This window comes from Haliotis cracherodii, unplaced genomic scaffold (assembly GCF_022045235.1).
Source record: "Haliotis cracherodii isolate W230 unplaced genomic scaffold, xgHalCrac1.p SCAF_5, whole genome shotgun sequence".
Taxonomy (NCBI): Eukaryota; Metazoa; Mollusca; class Gastropoda; order Lepetellida; family Haliotidae; genus Haliotis; species Haliotis cracherodii.
The window spans coordinates 10,908,365-10,926,407 of NW_027266308.1; the positions used below are offsets into that span (position 1 = coordinate 10,908,365).

At 41.5% G+C, this 18,043-nt stretch overlaps 1 protein-coding gene across 1 annotated transcript in view; it reads right to left on the bottom strand.

The window, feature by feature from the left end:
• The window catches only part of LOC139442237 (tectonin beta-propeller repeat-containing protein 2-like), a 28,847-nt gene extending 10,876 nt beyond the window's left edge, over window positions 1-17,971 (bottom strand). Inside the window, exons 1-10 of the mRNA XM_071223015.1 lie at window positions 17,941-17,971; window positions 13,735-14,644; window positions 11,140-11,268; window positions 10,457-10,588; window positions 9,486-9,649; window positions 7,700-8,136; window positions 6,245-6,907; window positions 4,489-5,569; window positions 2,091-2,303; window positions 425-563 (exon numbers count right to left, since the gene is read on the bottom strand). Coding sequence (XP_071079116.1) covers window positions 425-563; window positions 2,091-2,303; window positions 4,489-5,569; window positions 6,245-6,907; window positions 7,700-8,136; window positions 9,486-9,649; window positions 10,457-10,588; window positions 11,140-11,268; window positions 13,735-14,556 — 3,780 coding nt within the window. The 5' untranslated portion in view covers window positions 14,557-14,644; window positions 17,941-17,971. The remainder of the gene's footprint in view (window positions 1-424; window positions 564-2,090; window positions 2,304-4,488; window positions 5,570-6,244; window positions 6,908-7,699; window positions 8,137-9,485; window positions 9,650-10,456; window positions 10,589-11,139; window positions 11,269-13,734; window positions 14,645-17,940) is intronic.
• Window positions 17,972-18,043: the final 72 nt, after the last annotated feature.

Consider the following 18,043-nt stretch of genomic DNA (forward strand, 5'->3'; position numbering starts at 1 on the left):
ATGGTTGTATTTGTTGTTCACTTGGTGTAACTGTTGTTCAGGGGTTGAGTTGATAGATTAATGGATGTATTGGTTGTTCAGTGGTTGTATTTGTTGTTCACTTGGTGTAACTGTTGTTCAGGGGTTGAGTTGATAGATTAATGGATATATTGGTTGTTCAGTGGTTGTATTTGTTGTTCACTTGGCGTAACTGTTGTTCAGGGGTTGAGTTGATAGATTAATGGATGTATTGGTTGTTCAGTGGTTGTATTTGTTGTTCACTTGGTGTAACTGTTGTTCAGGCATTGAGTTGATAGATTAATGGATGTATCAGTTGTTCAGTGGTTGTATAGGGTTCTGAGGGCTATAACCATGTGATCATAATTACATTGTACCTCCTAAACAATTTCATTGAAGATGCAGCTCTTCAAGAGTTGAAACTAACCTGCCACCAGTGTCCATCTCCACAAGGTGTTGCCATGGTAATATTACAACAGAACCAGATACGACCGACAACATCCACACCCCATCCAGTTCCTTCATCTCCAAGGGTGACGTGCGAAAACAGGATGTCGTCTGCCGCACTGGAAGATAATTGACATTATAAACTTCATCTGTTGGTTGGTTGGTTGGTTGTTTAACGACACACTCAGCAATATTCCAGCTATATGACAGCGGTCTGTAAATAATCGAGTCTGGACCAGAAAATCCAGTGATTGATATGAGCATCGATCCACACAATTGGGATCAATGACACGTTTCAACCAAGTCAGCGAGCCTGACCACCAGATCCCATTAGTCGCCTCTTAAGACAAGTTATCTTTACGGTGAGCATGGGTTGCTGAAGACCTTTTCTACCCCAGATCTTCACAGGTCAAATTTCATCTGAAGGTACTGATGTGATTACTGGAGCAGGACCATATTATGACAGTAAGGATTTATCAAAGAATTGATGAATATAGTACCATACTAGATACATAAACTGTGTGGCAAAAGAAAGTATACCGAGTTGATTTTTATGTAATTGAAAATTTAAAGAGCTGCTGTTAAATTTGATTATGTCTATTGAACCATCACTCATTCCTGCAACAGTTTGTGGAAAGTAATCTGTGGCTGGATAATTCTGTGAAAAATATATTGGTTCAATGAAGACTCCAAATTTGAGACTACATGACCCCTACAATGTTTGAAATTTTGTAAATTTGTACGAACATCAAGCAAATTTATGGTTTTGCAGACAAGACGTCTAAGATAGCAATCAGCAGTTGTGTATTATGAAAAAATAAAATATTTAAATCTATTTCAAATTACATTTTATAAAACAAGGCAAAATATGAGCAGGGATCACTAATACCCCCGATTTCAATTCCAACATATTTCTATGTTCAAAACATGAAAAACACAATATCTTCTCAGAAAATCCACATATTGAAAACAAACTTTGCACTGCTCCTCTCCTAATAGTATAGAAAGTGTTCCTTAATTTTGAAAAGAATCCATGCAGTTCTCAAGTATAACAAACATTCTAAGTTCGAAACATGTAAAGATTCATATTTTCTCAGAAAATCCACATGTCATCACCTGATCAAGGAGTGAGTGAGTGAGTGAGTTGGGTTTTAACGCGTCTTTTAACAGTATTCCAGCTATATCACGGTGTGTCAGCTTAATGTGGGAGGAAAGCTCGAAGTGATGCAGGTCTCAGACGTTTACCACTTCGGTGAAACCCACAAGCACAGGTATGGTGCTGACAAATCTAGAAACATAATTGGGGCGAACCGGGATTCGAACCAACAATCATAGGTTTCTGGCATGCCCAAGGGACGCAACTCTGCACAGCGAATAGTGGTGCCTTAGACGACTGGGCCACCCGTGCCCCCTGATCAAGAAGTAAGTATATACAGCGAAACATTGTGTTCCTCATAATAAAGAAGTTGACATCCAAAAATTCTTTTCCTTAAAAAAGTCTTTGTTGATGAACAAATGGGTATCCATTTAAAAATATGTTGTTGACCACATACCAGACAATCAGAACTTGTCATTTGACTTGCTAACATTGAATTGTGAAATCTAGCATGAGATCTTTTACAGTAACCATGGTAACAATGTCTCACCCCCATTTCTTCCATTCTTTTCCCTCCTGACAAGCTTCAGTGACCCCTGACCTGTATACGACCTTGTGGTTGTCAGTGATGCCCCACACCACACCTCCACGACACACGATCAACTTCAGACGTTCATGGCCGTCAACCTTCATGGACTTGAAACATGGCCGCTCCGCAGACAAACCTTTCTGTACCATCACATCACCATTGGTCTTGAGGTACCTGAGGCAGAAGGAAGGAATTAATGATGAAACGTTTTACTTCACTTATCCATTGGTCTTGAGATACCTGTAGCAGAAGGAGGGAATTAATGATGAAGCGTTTTACTTCACGTCACCATTGGTCTTGAGATACCTGTAGCAGAAGGAGAGAATTAATGATGAAACGTTTTACTTCACGTCACCATTGGTCTTGAGATATCTGTAGCAGAAGGAGGGAATTAATGATGAAACGTTTTACTTCACGTCACCATTGGTCTTGAGATATCTGTAGCAGAAGGAGGGAATTAATGATGAAACGTTTTACTTCACGTCACCATTGGTCTTGAGATACCTGTATCAGGAGGGAATTAATGATGAAACGTTTTACTTCATGTCACCATTGGTCTTGAGATACCTGAGGGAGAAGGAGGGAATTAATGATGAAACGTTTTACTTCATGTCACCATTGGTCTTGAGATACCTGTAGCAGAAGGAGGGAATTAATGATGAAACGTTTTACTTCATGTCACCATTGGTCTTGAGATACCTGTAGCAGAAGGAGGGAATTAATGATGAAACGTTTTACTTCATGTCACCATTGGTCTTGAGATACCTGAGGGAGAAGGAGGGAATTAATGATGAAACGTTTTACTTCATGTCACCATTGGTCTTGAGATATCTGTAGCAGAAGGAAGGAATTAATGATGACACGTTTTACTTCACATCACGATTGGTCTTGAGATACCTTTAGCAGTAGTAGAGCTCCCTCAGTCTGGCAATTTCAGGAGAGAAGAATATTAAACCAAATATGCCTTTTGAGATATCTAAAACATGGTCAAAACAAGGTAAAAACATAAAATATTGCAAAAAAAACCTAAAACATTTGTCAAGTATCAAATTTTCTTACAGAACAAGATCACTGAAATGGTCATCAATAGATTGTCAATAAGGCTGTGGTGGTGGCCATATTGAATTGGATTCAAACCTTTAGAACAAACTCAGGTGTGATCATTGGTGGGAACAAGCAGGTGAATTTTCAGCTTCACTGGTCCAGAGGTCTCAGAGGATAGGATGTGTATGGTGCAATAATTGTATTTTGAGGGACTTTAGGAGGATGGTCAAAGTTTAATGATCAATTAAAGGGCAAGCTCTTAAATATCATGAAAAATGGAACATATTTTTGAGCTCCACTACTATCTATAAAATATACCAAATTTTATTAGGCTTTCAACAGAAATGTCTGGGTTATGGCCATAATATGTAATATGTTTCAACTTGTAGTATGGTCGAAAAGCAAAGGTCATATCAAGGTCAAAGTATAAAATATTGCAAAAAAAACCAGAACATATTGTTGAGCCCCACTAACTACTCATGTAGTAAATTTCATTACAAGTTTTACCCAAAAATGTCTGAGTATATCAACATAGAAAATCAGATGAAACCTCAAACAAATTGGGGTGTTGTCATTGGTGGGAACAAGCATGTGAAATTTCACCTTCATTGGTCCAGTGGGTGCTGGGGAGAAGATCTTGATGATGAACGACATTAAATGGATGAAGACAAACATGGCACGTCATGAGCTCACTCAACTTTCAGGGACCAACAGCATGAAAGCAATAATTAGCAATGAAGGCTTATAATAAACACAGTGGGATCCAGAGTCCGAGTCCAGGGTGCCCGGACCCCTTTTTTAAAAAAACAAATGTACTACCCTGTATGTTGTAGACAAATCATCCCCACCCACCCCTCCCCCTTCCCCATCCCGTATAAAAATGCTTGATCCGTCCTTGATAAATTAATTCCTGTATACATCCATGAAGATAGTATGACATAACTGATAAGACATGATCTGTCTTAAATGACCCTCTGTCTCACGATTAGTCGTAGATATTACTGACATTGATGTTGTAAAAAGTTTAACCCTTGATCACTTAAAGACAAAGTCATCAAATCATATTTTGCTTAAATGTTATTATTCCTGTTCATTATTTCAGCAAAACATCTTTCAAGTGTTTTGAAAAAAGATGAGCATATACAAAGACGATACAGCATTTTTGAAAGGGAGGGGTCCAAAATATCAAAATCCTCTCTCAGATAATAATACTGCCTACAACATACTACATTTGATTTTCAAAGTTTGGAAGGTGGAGGGGGATTCCGGACCTGGACCCTCTCTGGATCCGCCTATGACATATACAGGATCTTACCATGCACACTTGTCATCCACACTGATGTAGCTAACATCCTTCACAGCCTCCACCCATTTGAGCCCTTCCGGCCGTCGAGCACTCAGCTTGGTACCAGCATACACTGTGTTCTTTTGGAGCCGCCACACGATGGAGCCACTGCTGGATACGGAAATCTGCTTGGCCTGGCCGCTAGCCTTTCGCCACACGACCCCCTTGACCCCACTCAGAGAACTGTAGTAGATGTTCTCGCTCTTGTCAGTAAACCAGATGTGTGTCTCAGACACACACAAACTGTACACGTTGGTCGGCGTGATGATCTCTGACCAACTGTTGGCTAGTTTGAGAAGTGTCCCCGCTGCCACCTTATCATCTGCTGCTGAAGATGTAACTGCAGAGGCAGGAGGTGGAACATCTTCGGGAGAGACTTGATCCGGTTCCGGTTTCGGGGAGATCTGTTTGAGACCAGCAGGGCTCGTGATGTTGGAGTCGATTGATGATTGAGACATGTATTTCTTGTAGAAGTCTTCAGTTGAGGTGTCAGAGGTCATGTAGATGCCCCTTTTTCTCAGAGGGTCGGAGGAAGGGGACACAGGTGACAGAATACCTGAGCTGTGGGACAGATCTCGTCCACTGACATCTGACACACTTGGAGCAGGATCGGTACCATAGCCTGAAGACAACTGGCGAGCCATTTTCCCCAGACAGTGAATCTTGTAGTCGGTGTTGTTGACATCCGGCAGACTTTTCTCATCTACATTGTAAGTATAGGGCACGTTAGCAGGGTTGAACTCAGAGCCTTCGCTTGATGGAGTCACACTTTCTGGGGTCTTGAGGGACATCATCTTCTCCGAGGCCACAGAGGACAGAGAGTCCATTCCGACAGATTCCTGTCGCTCGACTTCGACATCTTCCTCAGTTGATTCTGTCTTCAGCATCTCGGCTGTCCTCTTCAAAATTTCATTTGCTATCTCAAGTGTGTTCACAGGGCTTGGAGTTGTCTCCCCTGCTGCATCAGGTGTGTCTGCATTTTCATCAACAATGGTTTGACTCGTGTCAGAGTTCTGGCTAATCTCATCTTCTTCCTTGACCGTTGACTTTTCTGCAGTAAAGATACAAAACACATAGATAGCATTATAATAAAAGATGAACCAAACGAGATCAATTTATCAATTCTGTTACATCACTTTGTTATTGCAAACAGACATGGCTATGTATGTGCCTCTTTTGTCATTACTGAAGTATTAGTGAGTGAGTGAGTTTGGCTTTACGCCGCTTTTAGCAATATTCCAGCAATATCACGGCGGGGACACCAGAAATGGGCTTCACACATTGTACCCATGTCGGGAATCGACCCCGGGTCTTCGGCATGACGAGCGAACGCTTTAACCACTAGGCTACCCGACCGCCTCCTAAGTGCAAAGGGGCATAGATAAAAGAAGTGTCAGCTCATTGTGTAATCATGCACAAATATTTCCCCACATTTTATATATATTTCAAATGCAATTTATCACACATCGGGACATGCGGAATTATACAGTATGACTGAACACATTTAACTGTATATTGGTGTATTTTAGATGAAAGACATGTAAAATGAAAAAAATTATTCCTGAGAGATTCTTTGACCGAAGTACTTGAAGTCATACGTGCATTCTGATTGGTTTGTCGTAATTTCGCACATAACATTCATCGATAGGGGGACGAGTCTTCTTGCAGGTTACGGAAAGGGGCGAGTGGTGACGAATACAACAGCAACGAGAAAAAATGGCACTACCTGTTTTGTGCTTCTTCTTTTTATGTTTCTTTGTTTTGGGAGCGAACACGATGTCTCCAACTTCTACCTTCTTGTCAGCGCTAACCAGGATTCTCTCCGCGATGAGAGACATGTGATCCTCTCCTTCCCTTGAAGTCTCGGGGCCTTGTCTCTCACCACTAGAGGCGATACTTTGTGGTACAGGATCATTGGAAATTACCTCCCCTGATTGGGCCTCAAATGTAGTAATCTGACAAAGGTCATGACCTGCTTCAGGTGACATGGGCGACCCGGTAACTCCTGCATACACCTGCAACGCCGTTAATTCAGGGGAGTTAATTTTCACAACAGGCGGGAGATCAGGGGACGTAATTATTGCTTCTCTGCCACTACAGTTGTGTCCATCTTTGCACGTATCATAATCATCATCGATCATCTGTTTCACGGACACTTCTTGCTGAAGGCCGGATTCCTTTGATGGACGATTGTCTGATTTTAAATCCAGGAATTTAAATTTTCCCAAAATGTTTTTCTTGATAAAACTTCCAGGAGAGACATGTTTGCTTTCTTTTTCTGCTTTTCCACTGAAAGTGTTGGCAGAGGTCACATGACTGTCGCGTGACACAACAGTAGCAGACGCAGAAGGGGAATGAGCAGACGTGTGAGCTGGAATGGATGACAGTACTGCAAAGATAATTAACAATCTGTCAGAATTCTGGAAGAGGAACAAGAATAAATACAGACAAAAAAACATGAGTTAGTCATTACCCACAGAGATCAAGTTATCTGTGTACTCGGAGTGCATGTGTGTCTTTGTTTGAAACACTCATCTGGAAACCCATATCTAATAGGGGTGGAACAATACTTTGGTGCACCGATGCATCGTAAGTTATCATTAGATTATATGATACACAATACTGTTTTTCTGAATCGATATCGATACAAGGCAATACACTTATGTAAACATATGACACACTCCATCCCCAAGCAATTTTCGCAGTCAAATTTTGCAAAATATGTTGAAATTATCATTCACTACGAAAAAAGCTTCTACAAACATGTATCTACAGCTAGCTTTTCAATATGAACTTGCTCTGAAATATTTATAGTCAAGAAGTGATTTGACGTAAATATGTGCATCACGATAAGTATCGAAATGTGGCCTTGCTGTATCGTTTCATCCTAATATTTGGAAAAAATTGGATGTTTCTACATAGCATCACTATTGTAGCTGTTTTGACCAACAAATTCAAGAAACATTGCAACTAACATCAGTTCCAGACAAGTCATCTGTGTTAAATATTTAAAAGAAAGTAAGAAAGAAATGATAAAAGAACTCTACCTACATGTTACCAGAAACACAAGTCTTTTCTAGTTTGGTCAAAATAACATTTTATCCCTGAGTACCAGTTAGGAGATTGACAAAACATGTAACCTCAAGTCCTCCAGCATCAAAAGAATTCATTCAGCACTTACCATTTTTAACCGATGGAACCTCGGCTTTCTCTGCAATCCTGATGAGACTGCATTCAACGTTCCGCCTGAGCACAAAAATCTCATCCTCACACACAGACACGTCAGCGATGTAGCCGAGACGATCGGTCCCAGCAATGATCACATTTGTTTCAGGGTCAAGGATAAACATACCGAGGGGAGTCCAAGTCATGAGCTGAGTGGATCGATAGATATACAGTTTACCGAACTGGGGCTCTTGAGAGCCCATAGACTTCTCCATTTTAAAGAGAGGAATGTCAGGATTAGAACTGCTGATAAGGTCCTTGAACAAGAATGTGTTTTTGACAGAGCCGTTTATGTCTGCTTTCCACAACCGACATCCCGGCCTGGATGCGTACATCTGAGCATCACTGATTTTACACAGCCCAGGAATGAAACAAGCGCCGAATCCTCCCAGGCTGCAAAACAATAAGAAAGTTGTTTCAGTTCAGCAGCAATCATCAAAAAATAACACATTGACATAAATATGCCCCCTGGTGATGGTAGCCTTACATAAACGAGTCTGGCCAAGTTAAATCTGATATGTATCACAACCTCACTATCAAGATATGTACTGTATCACCTCACTATCAAGATATGTACTGTATCACCTCACTATCAAGATATGTACTGTATCACCTCACTATCAAGATATGTACTGTATCACCTCACTATCAAGATATGTACTGTATCACAACCTCACTATCAAGATATGTACTGTATCACCTCACTATCAAGATATGTACTGTATCACAACCTCACTATCAAGATATGTACTGTATCACAACCTCACTATCAAGATATGTACTGTATCACAACCTCACTATCAAGATATGTACTGTATCACCTCACTATCAAGATAAGTACTGTATCACAACCTCACTATCAAGATATGTACTGTATCACAACCTCACTATCAAGATATGTACTGTATCACAACCTCACTATCAAGATATGTACTGTATCACAACCTCACTATCAAGATATGTACTGTATCACATCACTATCAAGATATGTACTGTATCACCTCACTATCAAGATATGTACTGTATCACAACCTCACTATCAAGATATGTACTGTATCACAACCTCACTATCAAGATATGTACTGTATCACAACCTCACTATCAAGATATGTACTTTATCCCCTCACTATCAAGATATGTACTGTATCACAACCTCACTATCAAGATATGTACTGTATCACAACCTCACTATCAAGATATGTACTGTATCACAACCTCACTATCAAGATATGTACATATCACCTCTCTCTCTAGATATGCATTGCTTCACCTCACTATCAAGATATATCACCTCAATATCAAGATATGCTTTATACCACCTTAATATCAAGACAGGTATTGTATCAGATTCACTATCAAGGTATGTATTGTACCACTCAATATCAAGATATATCGTCTAGATATCTAGATGTATATTGTACTACCTCACTATCAAGGCATACCACAATGTTTTTTTGTTTGTTTGTTGTTTAACGCCACACTCATACATATTCCAGCTATATGATATGGTCTGTAAATAATCAAGTCTGGACCAGACAATCCAGTGATTGATATCATGCGCATTGATCCATGCAATTGGGATCGATGACATGCATCAACCAAGTCAGCGAGCCTGACCACCAAATCCTGTCAGTCGCCTGAAGATCTTTTCTAACCCTGATCTTCTTCATGTTTATGGGTTATACCACCTCAGTATCAAGGAGAGTACTGTATTGTGTTGAAGTGAACATCCCTATACTTACAGCTTTCTGTCCTGTTGTCCGACTTGAGTGAGGCGATCCCGGTCGTCAAGGCGACAGATAAGTGACCGTTGTTTGGTGGACACGAGAAGGACCTTGTGGTCGTAGTGGAGCTGGATGATTTCAGCATGTGTCTCGATCAGGAGGATCGTCGACTTACACTGACCCTGGGGAAATATCATAAGATTTGTTTACCACACATACTCAGAACATTTGTAATTATTGAAATCCAACAGGTTACATATTATGTCAAAGAAATAAAATTAAGATGAATAAAGGAATCCCCATCTTGAAAATGAAAGAAATGTTGCATGATAATAATTAAAAGAGAAACATGTGTTGCAGAAGACGCCTTATAAAGCCTAGAATTACAATCACAAATAGCCTTGTTTATCTCAGGATAGAAGTCTACCTCCCAGACACACCTGATAGAAATCTACCTCCAAGACCACCTGATAGAAGTCCACCTCACAGACACACCCAATAGAAATCCACCTCCCAGACCACCTGATAGAAGTCCACCTCCCAGACCACCTGATATAAGTCCACCTCCCAGACCATCTGATAGAAGTCCACCTCCTGTACCCATCTGATAGAAGTCCACCTCCCAGACCACCTGATAGAAGTCCACCTCCCAGACCATCTGATAGAAGTCCACCTCCTGTACCCATCTGATAGAAGTCCACCTCCTGTACCCAGCTGATAGAAGTCCACCTCCCAGACCACCTGATAGAAGTCCACCTCCCAGACCACCTGATAGAAGTCCACCTCCCAGACACACCTGATAGAAGTCCACCTCCCAGACACACCTGATAGAAGTCCACCTCCCAGACCACCTGATATAAGTCCACCCCCAAGACCACCTGATAGAAGTCCACCTCCCAGACACACCTGATAGAAGTCCACCTCCTGAACACACCTGAGAGAAGTCCACCTCCCAGACACACCTGATAGAAGTCCACCTCTGTACCCACCTGATAGAAGTCCACCTCCGTGGTGACAACAGTGCCGCTCTTGTCCCCGGAGAATAGCCTCATGCCATTTGTGCTCCACTCCACACATGTCAGATAGGACCGGTGCATGTCCTTCACATGGAACTTCTGAAGCTGCAAGGCAACACCAGGCTGTAAAATCATTTATCATCCAAAACTGGCTCCCATAGGAGATATCACTTGGGTGAAATCAAGCAATATCTACATTGCATTACAATGCTTAGCAGACTAATCACTAACCTGCTTGTTGATGACCTCTCCATATCAAACAATCACTAACCTGCTTGTTGATGACCTCCTTGTATCAACCAATCACTAACCTGCTTGTCGATGACCTCCCCACATCAACCAATCACTAACCTGCTTGTTGATGTCCCCATTTCAACCAATCACTAACCTGCTTGTTGATGACCTCCCCACATCAACCAATCACGAACCTGCTTTATGACCCCATATCAACCAATCACTAACCTGCTTGTTGATGACCTCCTTGAATCAACCAATCACAAACCTGCTTGTTGATGTCCCCATATCAACCAATCACTAACCTGCTTGTTGATGACCTCCCCGTATCAACCAATCACTAACCTGCTTGTTGATGTCCCCATATCAACCAATCACTAACCTGCTTGTTGATACCCTCCCCGTATCAACCAATCACTAACCTGCTTGTTGAGACCTGTCATCATTGACGGCAGCAGGAACATACACACAGCACCTGACGCCATGCCGACGGCCAGCTGGTAGTCTATCCCATGATGCAGTTGGATGCAGGTGACAACATCACTGGGTGTCTGCAATCACAGATTGTGTAAGTACACCGTCATCCACAATCACCACATCTCAACTTCTAATGAGGCTTAACTATTGTAGTTTTGTTTTCAGGATGGGTTTACCATAAATTTTTCAAGAGTAATAAACCAAAAGTTTAAATGCTGTTGATTACAACAATATAGTACATCTTTTTGTTTGTTTTGGTTTCAAACTTTATTTCAAGGTAAGATTTGTATGAAATTAACCCTACAAAACGAAGATTTACTTTTAAATCACCTCCTGTGTGCTGGTGTATATACTGACCAAAATATATAGCAAGAAATAGAGATTATTAGCTGAATGTGTTTGTATTGTGCAATCTTATGTTTCTTAATGCTGATGGGCTATATTGCATCTATTGTTTTCTCTTGCAAGGTCTTAGGTGACTCACAAATGTTGAGTGAGTGAGTGAGTGAGTGAGTGAGTGAGATGGGTGCAATGCTGCTTTTAACAGTATTCCAGTTATATCACGGTGTGTCAGCTCAGTGTGGGAGGAAAGAATGGATGCAGGTCTTGGATGTTTACCATTTCGGTGAAACCCACGAGCACGGGTATGGTGCTGACAAACCAAGAAACATAATCAAGGCGAACCTGGATTCGAACCCACAATCATAGGTTTCTGGCGTGCCCAAGGGATGCAACTCTGCACAGCGAATCACGTTGCCTTAGACGACTGGGCCACCCGTGCCCCCCGTGTCCCCCAGCCAAGCACAGTAAGATTTATTGTACGTACAGCGCAAGAGTAGTTAATTATCGAAACGTACAGTTCACTACGCCATTTCATTACTTTACAGGACCCTCACAGTGCCTGTAAGGACCCTTAAGATTAATTATTGTGGGTCCCCTGTACCACCACATTTATAAGACAAGGTAAAACCCTGTCCTTGTTTTCTGTTTTTGCCAAGAATCCCATAGCAACATATGTCACATGAACTCACTGTTGCAAATAACTAAAGATGGCGTCAACCTCTGTTCATATTGAGTGAGTGAGTTTGTTTTTACGCCACTTTTAGCAAAATTCCAGCAATATCAAAGCGGGGGACACCAGAAATGGGCTTCGGGAATCAAACCCGGATCTTCAGCATGACGAGCAAACGCTTTAACCACAAGGCTACCTGACCACCCCCCTGTTCATATTGAAAGTCCCCCACCAAGGTTGGAACTTAAAAATCTATTTCATTTGACAAATAATCCATAATTCAACGCTATTCTCAAATCATTAACCATGTTGACACCTGCAATTATGAAAAAGCTTTGCCCTGTATCTAAACATATCATTTGGTGATGAGAATGGATATTTTACTTTTCAGCTGAGACTTCTTTTCAATGGAGTGTGCTCCATTTGTTTGTTTGTTTATTTGTTGTTTAACGCTGCACTCAGCAATATTCCATCTGTATGATATGGTCTGTAAATAATTGAGTCTGGACCAGACAATCCAGTGATTCACATCATGAGCATCGATCTACGCAATTGGGATCGATGACATGCGTCAACCAAGTCAGCAAGCCTGATTACCCAATCCGGTCGCCTCTTATGATAAAAATAATTGCTTTTTACAGTAAGCATGGGTTGCTGAAGACCTATTCTACCCCGGATCTTCTTAGGTCGAATGTGTGCTCCATATATTTGGGGTGTTTATGGTGCCATCAGATTTGAACAAATTTGTGGTCACTAAAATTTGCGGATCCGTTGAAGATTTTCACCCCTGATCATTTCACCTCTTGTTTCACCCTCAAAAGTGCTTAAACCCAGATGCTTCCAGATGATTTTTCAAGCCATTCTGTCTAGTCTTTGGAAAAACACTGAACCTAGGTGTGTTACGTTTCAGTTTAGCACCAAGCAAGAGAATGCATAAGGATGCAACAGTGGGTACTAGGATGCATCATAGCTGGGTAACACAGCTGGGTAACGCAGCTGGTAACTCAGCTGGGTAATGCAGCTGGTTGAAGCAGCTGGGTAATGCAGCTGGTAACTCAGCTGGGTAATGCAGCTGGTAACACAGCTGGGTAATGCAGCTTGGTAATGCAGCTGGGTAATGCAGCTGGTTGATGCAGCTGATATGCAGCTGTAACACAGCTGGGTAATGCAGCTGGTAACACAGCTGGGTAATGCAGCTGGTAACACAGCTGGGTAATGCAGATTGGTAATGCAGCTTATATTACAGCTATATGACGGTGGTCTGTTAATAATCGAGTCTGGACCAGACAATCCAGTGATCATGAGCATCAATCCAAGCAATTGGGATCGATGACATGCATCAACCAAGTCAGCGAGTCTGACCACCCGATCCCCTTAGTCGTCTTTTACGACAAGCATGGTCACCTTTTACGGCAAGCATGAGTTGCTGAAGACCAATTCTACCCCGGAATCTTCACGGGTCCTGGGTAATGCAGCTGGGTAACGCAGCTGGGTAATGCATCAAACTTTAACAATAAACCAGACTTACATCAGTCTTCAGTCTATCCATAGTGTGTTTTTTTCTATCATAGAGAAACACCAGGCCAATGTTTGTCCCCAACGCAATGTACGACTTGTCTGCGGACACACAGGTCATAATGAGGTCACACTGCATCAGCAGACCTCGCTGAGCCTTCTTTGGAATCTGAGACAGAATTCCCCACAGAGGTTCAAACTCCCTTGGAACAGGCATGTCATCAGTTTTCTCCTCAGCTCCAGAAACTTGACCCTTCCCTGAATTCTTTCCTGGGAGAACACTAGCATCAGCATTTATCTCCTCAGCTCCAGAAAGTTTATTCTTCTCTGAACCCTTTCCTGGGAGAACACTAGCATCAGCATTGATCTCCTCAGCTCCAGAAAGTTCATTCTTCTCTGAACTCATTCCTGGGAGAACACTAGCCTCATCAGTTTTCTCCCCAGCTACAGAAACTTGACCCATCCCTGAACTCTCTCCTTGTGGAGCATTGGCACCACTCTGAGATTGTTCCAATCCCTCTGAATCACGCTCTGAAACCAGAGGTTTGGTTGCAGCAGCATCCTGCCCACGACCTTCACCTTGAGTCTTTCTTTTCTTGTCTTCATCCTCAGAGAGGGATGGATCTGTTTCTTTCACACCATCAACAGAGTCAGGTTCATCAGCAGGTTTATCATTGTCTGACTTGTTTGATTCAGTTGCTTCTGCAGAAGCTGGTCTCAATTCACAACCATCTTTACGTTCTGTCATCTCTTCCTGGGAGGAATCACCTCCTGTTCCTTCAACAACATCCTCCTCCTTCCCACCATCTTCCTGCATGTTACGACCATCGGACATGATGTGCGACGGAAGTTAGTTGTCTCAGATGACCTGGAGCTAGGCTCCTATAACTTTGTGTACTGAGGCCTCGACATCGTCACAGCATCTGCAAGAAGGAAGAAAAAGGTCCATCAGCATGAAATGCAGAATGCTTTACATTGCCTAGTACTAGTCATCTCCATGCAAGCCTACTGTAGGTGTATCAGTGTAGGTACATAAAGGCCTGCTTAACATCACTGACTTGTAATCTTATGTACACATGGACAATAACATTGTGTGATCTACCAGCTATTGTTCCACCGATTGCCTTGTTGACATTATGCTTAGTAGAGCTGAATATCGCCAGGTATCTTGCGATACAATACATATACGATACAGACTGGTGTCACGATACACCACCAAATAGGAAAAAATTATAGAATCACTTAAACATAACTCTAAAACCCCTGAATTCATACATTTACTTATTATTATCTCAAAACACAAAAACTTGTTAACAAAAAAAACTAGACCAAAATAGTTATTAAACAGCATTAGAAATTGGCACTAGTCCTGTTGTCCTTGCCAAATTGCCCAATAGTTAAGGTATCATAAGGACTAGTAGAAATTTGCCATTTTTAGGGGTTTGCTATATGTTATCATTATAAGGCTTGTGGACTAAAAATGTTAGTTTCTATTGCTGATTTAATGTAAAGCCTACTGTCACTATGTCCTCGTGTTCTGCCATGCCTACAAGTTGTGCTATGCTACTTCTGCCATTACAGGAGATAACTCTATCAGTTTTTGTTCTATTTATAGCGTATCACGTTTCATAAACTGACGATTCAAGTATCGTCTGTACCTTTAATAGTATCAATGATATTATAAGTATCATGAATCGTTACAGCCGTAATGCTTAGGGCAGAGTCATTCATCTGATGGAGATAACATATAAACAGTTTGACATGGATACCCCACTCAGACACAGTATACTGACTCAGAGCCAGACAGGGAAACAAGTGAGTGAGTGAGTGAGTTGGGTTTAACGCCGCTTTTAACATTATTCCAGTTATATCACGGCATGTCAGCTTGATGTGGGAGGAAAGCCCGAAGTGATGCAGGTCTCAGACCTTTACCACTTTGGTGAAACCCACGAGCACGAGCATGGTGCTGACAAACCTAGAAACATAATCAGGGCGAACCGGGATTCGAACCCACAATCATAGGTTTCTGGCGTGCCCAGGGGACGCATCTCTGCACAGCGAATCACAGCGCCTTAGACGACTGGGCCAACCGTGCCCCCCAGGCTAACAAGTACCATCTTCTAACACTTTTGTATGTCAAGGCTAGGGGATTGAACCATGGACCGTCTGCTCTCCGGACAAAGTACAAATATTAAAACATAGTGACATGGCAGTGCATTGTCACAGTTCCCATCCATGTATCTGTTACATATAGGACTTGAATATGAGAATACATTACAGTTATAAAAAAAATATGATCACAGGTGAGCAAAGGGATTGTGATATTAATGCTATAATCAGTAATACTTGATCTATGACATTATCAAAGGTGTAATCAACCCTGTGACCATGGTAACAGGCCACTAGATCTATTTAGCCTTAATCAAGGGCAATTGGGGTCAAAAAATGTTTTCTGAAAATAGCATCATCACTTGAGGTTCATCTTCCCAAGGCAAGAGAGTTAACTGACTTTAAAAGTCCAGTTTCCACCCTTGCCGAACTAGGCTGGAATTACTGGACTCGATCGTAGCGCCACCAGTGGCTAGTACCAGTTATGTCCCTTCTATGTCTCTCCTATGGACCAATCAGATTCCACCTCTCGTATCACTTGCATTTACTTCACACAAAATGGTGGCGCCCAGTTAGGACGACCTGATCGATAATCAAGATCTATATTGTGATAAAAGGGTCTTACATCGCGAAATGCATCAAATCATGTGAGTACCTTGATTAAAAACATGAAAAGATTTGGAAAATATCTGCTGACAACAAGTTGGCGGTGCATATGCTTTGCAAATTCTGCAATCGACTGAAATCTGCTTGACGGTTTACGAACCGGATTTCGATTTCAGTGCGCCATTTTGATTCGACTATGCATAGACTCGTTAGCCCAGCCAAAATGTAACTCCATAATCCATGGACTTTTAAAGTCAGTTAACTCTCTTGCCTCGGGAAGATGCTTGAGGTTAGGAACTCAACTCATTGGCATTTTCCAGTTCACAGTTGTGACAAAATATAAATTTTTAATTGAAATATTTGGCAGAAGTGGATCAAGAAGTTTAAAAGTTGTGTGTGTGTGTGTCATATTTCAAAATTATCACTTACATTTTGTCGGGACCCCCTTTGAATCTGCCACTGTTTGGTGTAATAAGTAGGAGTGAAACAATAAAACAAGGTCATGATACCATACGATACGTATCATGATACATAGCTCACGATATGACACGTATCGCGATACGCATATTTACGTCAAATCGCATGGAACCTTCTCGACAAAAAATATTTCAGAGCAGGTTCAAAAGGAAAAGCTAGCTGCAGACACATGTTCATAGCAGCTATTTTTAGAAGTGAATTTGAAACCCTAATTAAAACACATTTTGCTACATCTGACTGACAAAAACGCCACTAATCGAATAGTAATTTATTTCGGTAGTGTTTTTCATCTAGTATTGATACAAAAAAATGTATCGTGTATCGTGTATCGTATCATCACATGAAAACTCACGCGCAACAGTGCACCGATGTACCGATTCATCCCAAGTAATCAGATTAAATTGTTGGGGAACCAGGGTTAATGTGCACTATTACTGAGCTTGTAAATGATGTCATTAATCAGCTTGCGACTCGATAAGAACGAGGGGTTGTATCGATAGGCCACTCTCATACTGCAGTGAGAGATAGTATCAGTCATATTGATTACCCAGAGCATGTGGTAGATAGGTAGGATCTAGCAGTTAGTGGCTCCTGTTGCTATTCCGTCACATAATATTGAACCCGAACATATTTAGGCCTAGATCAGGGAAAGTTATGGCCCAGCAACAATTGTGCCCTATATCCGTCCGTCGGATTCAAGTTTATGCTTATATTGTGAAAGAAATACAGACATACACATAAGTAGCATATATACATGCCGTCATAGAAACAGCAGTTCAGAATTTTGGAAACGGAGCAAAATCTTTAGGTACCCGTTCCTGATTTCATCTGCTGGTGATGAATGAAATGAAATTACAGGCAGTGTCACCTCACATGACATCGTATTAATTCCATAAAATCTGACATCCTGGTTGAAATGTTCGTAGATTATGAATCAAGCATGGCTGAACAATTACTGTATTCGCAGAATATATGCCGTCTCGTGATGTGATAAACCCATTACAGAAATATTTCAAAAACACTTTACCAGCGACAACAGCTCATGTGACAGACTTCGCCATGGCGTTCTATCGATCGAGACGAGTCCACTACAAAATGAGGGGGGAGAAAATATAATACCAGCTAAAGAT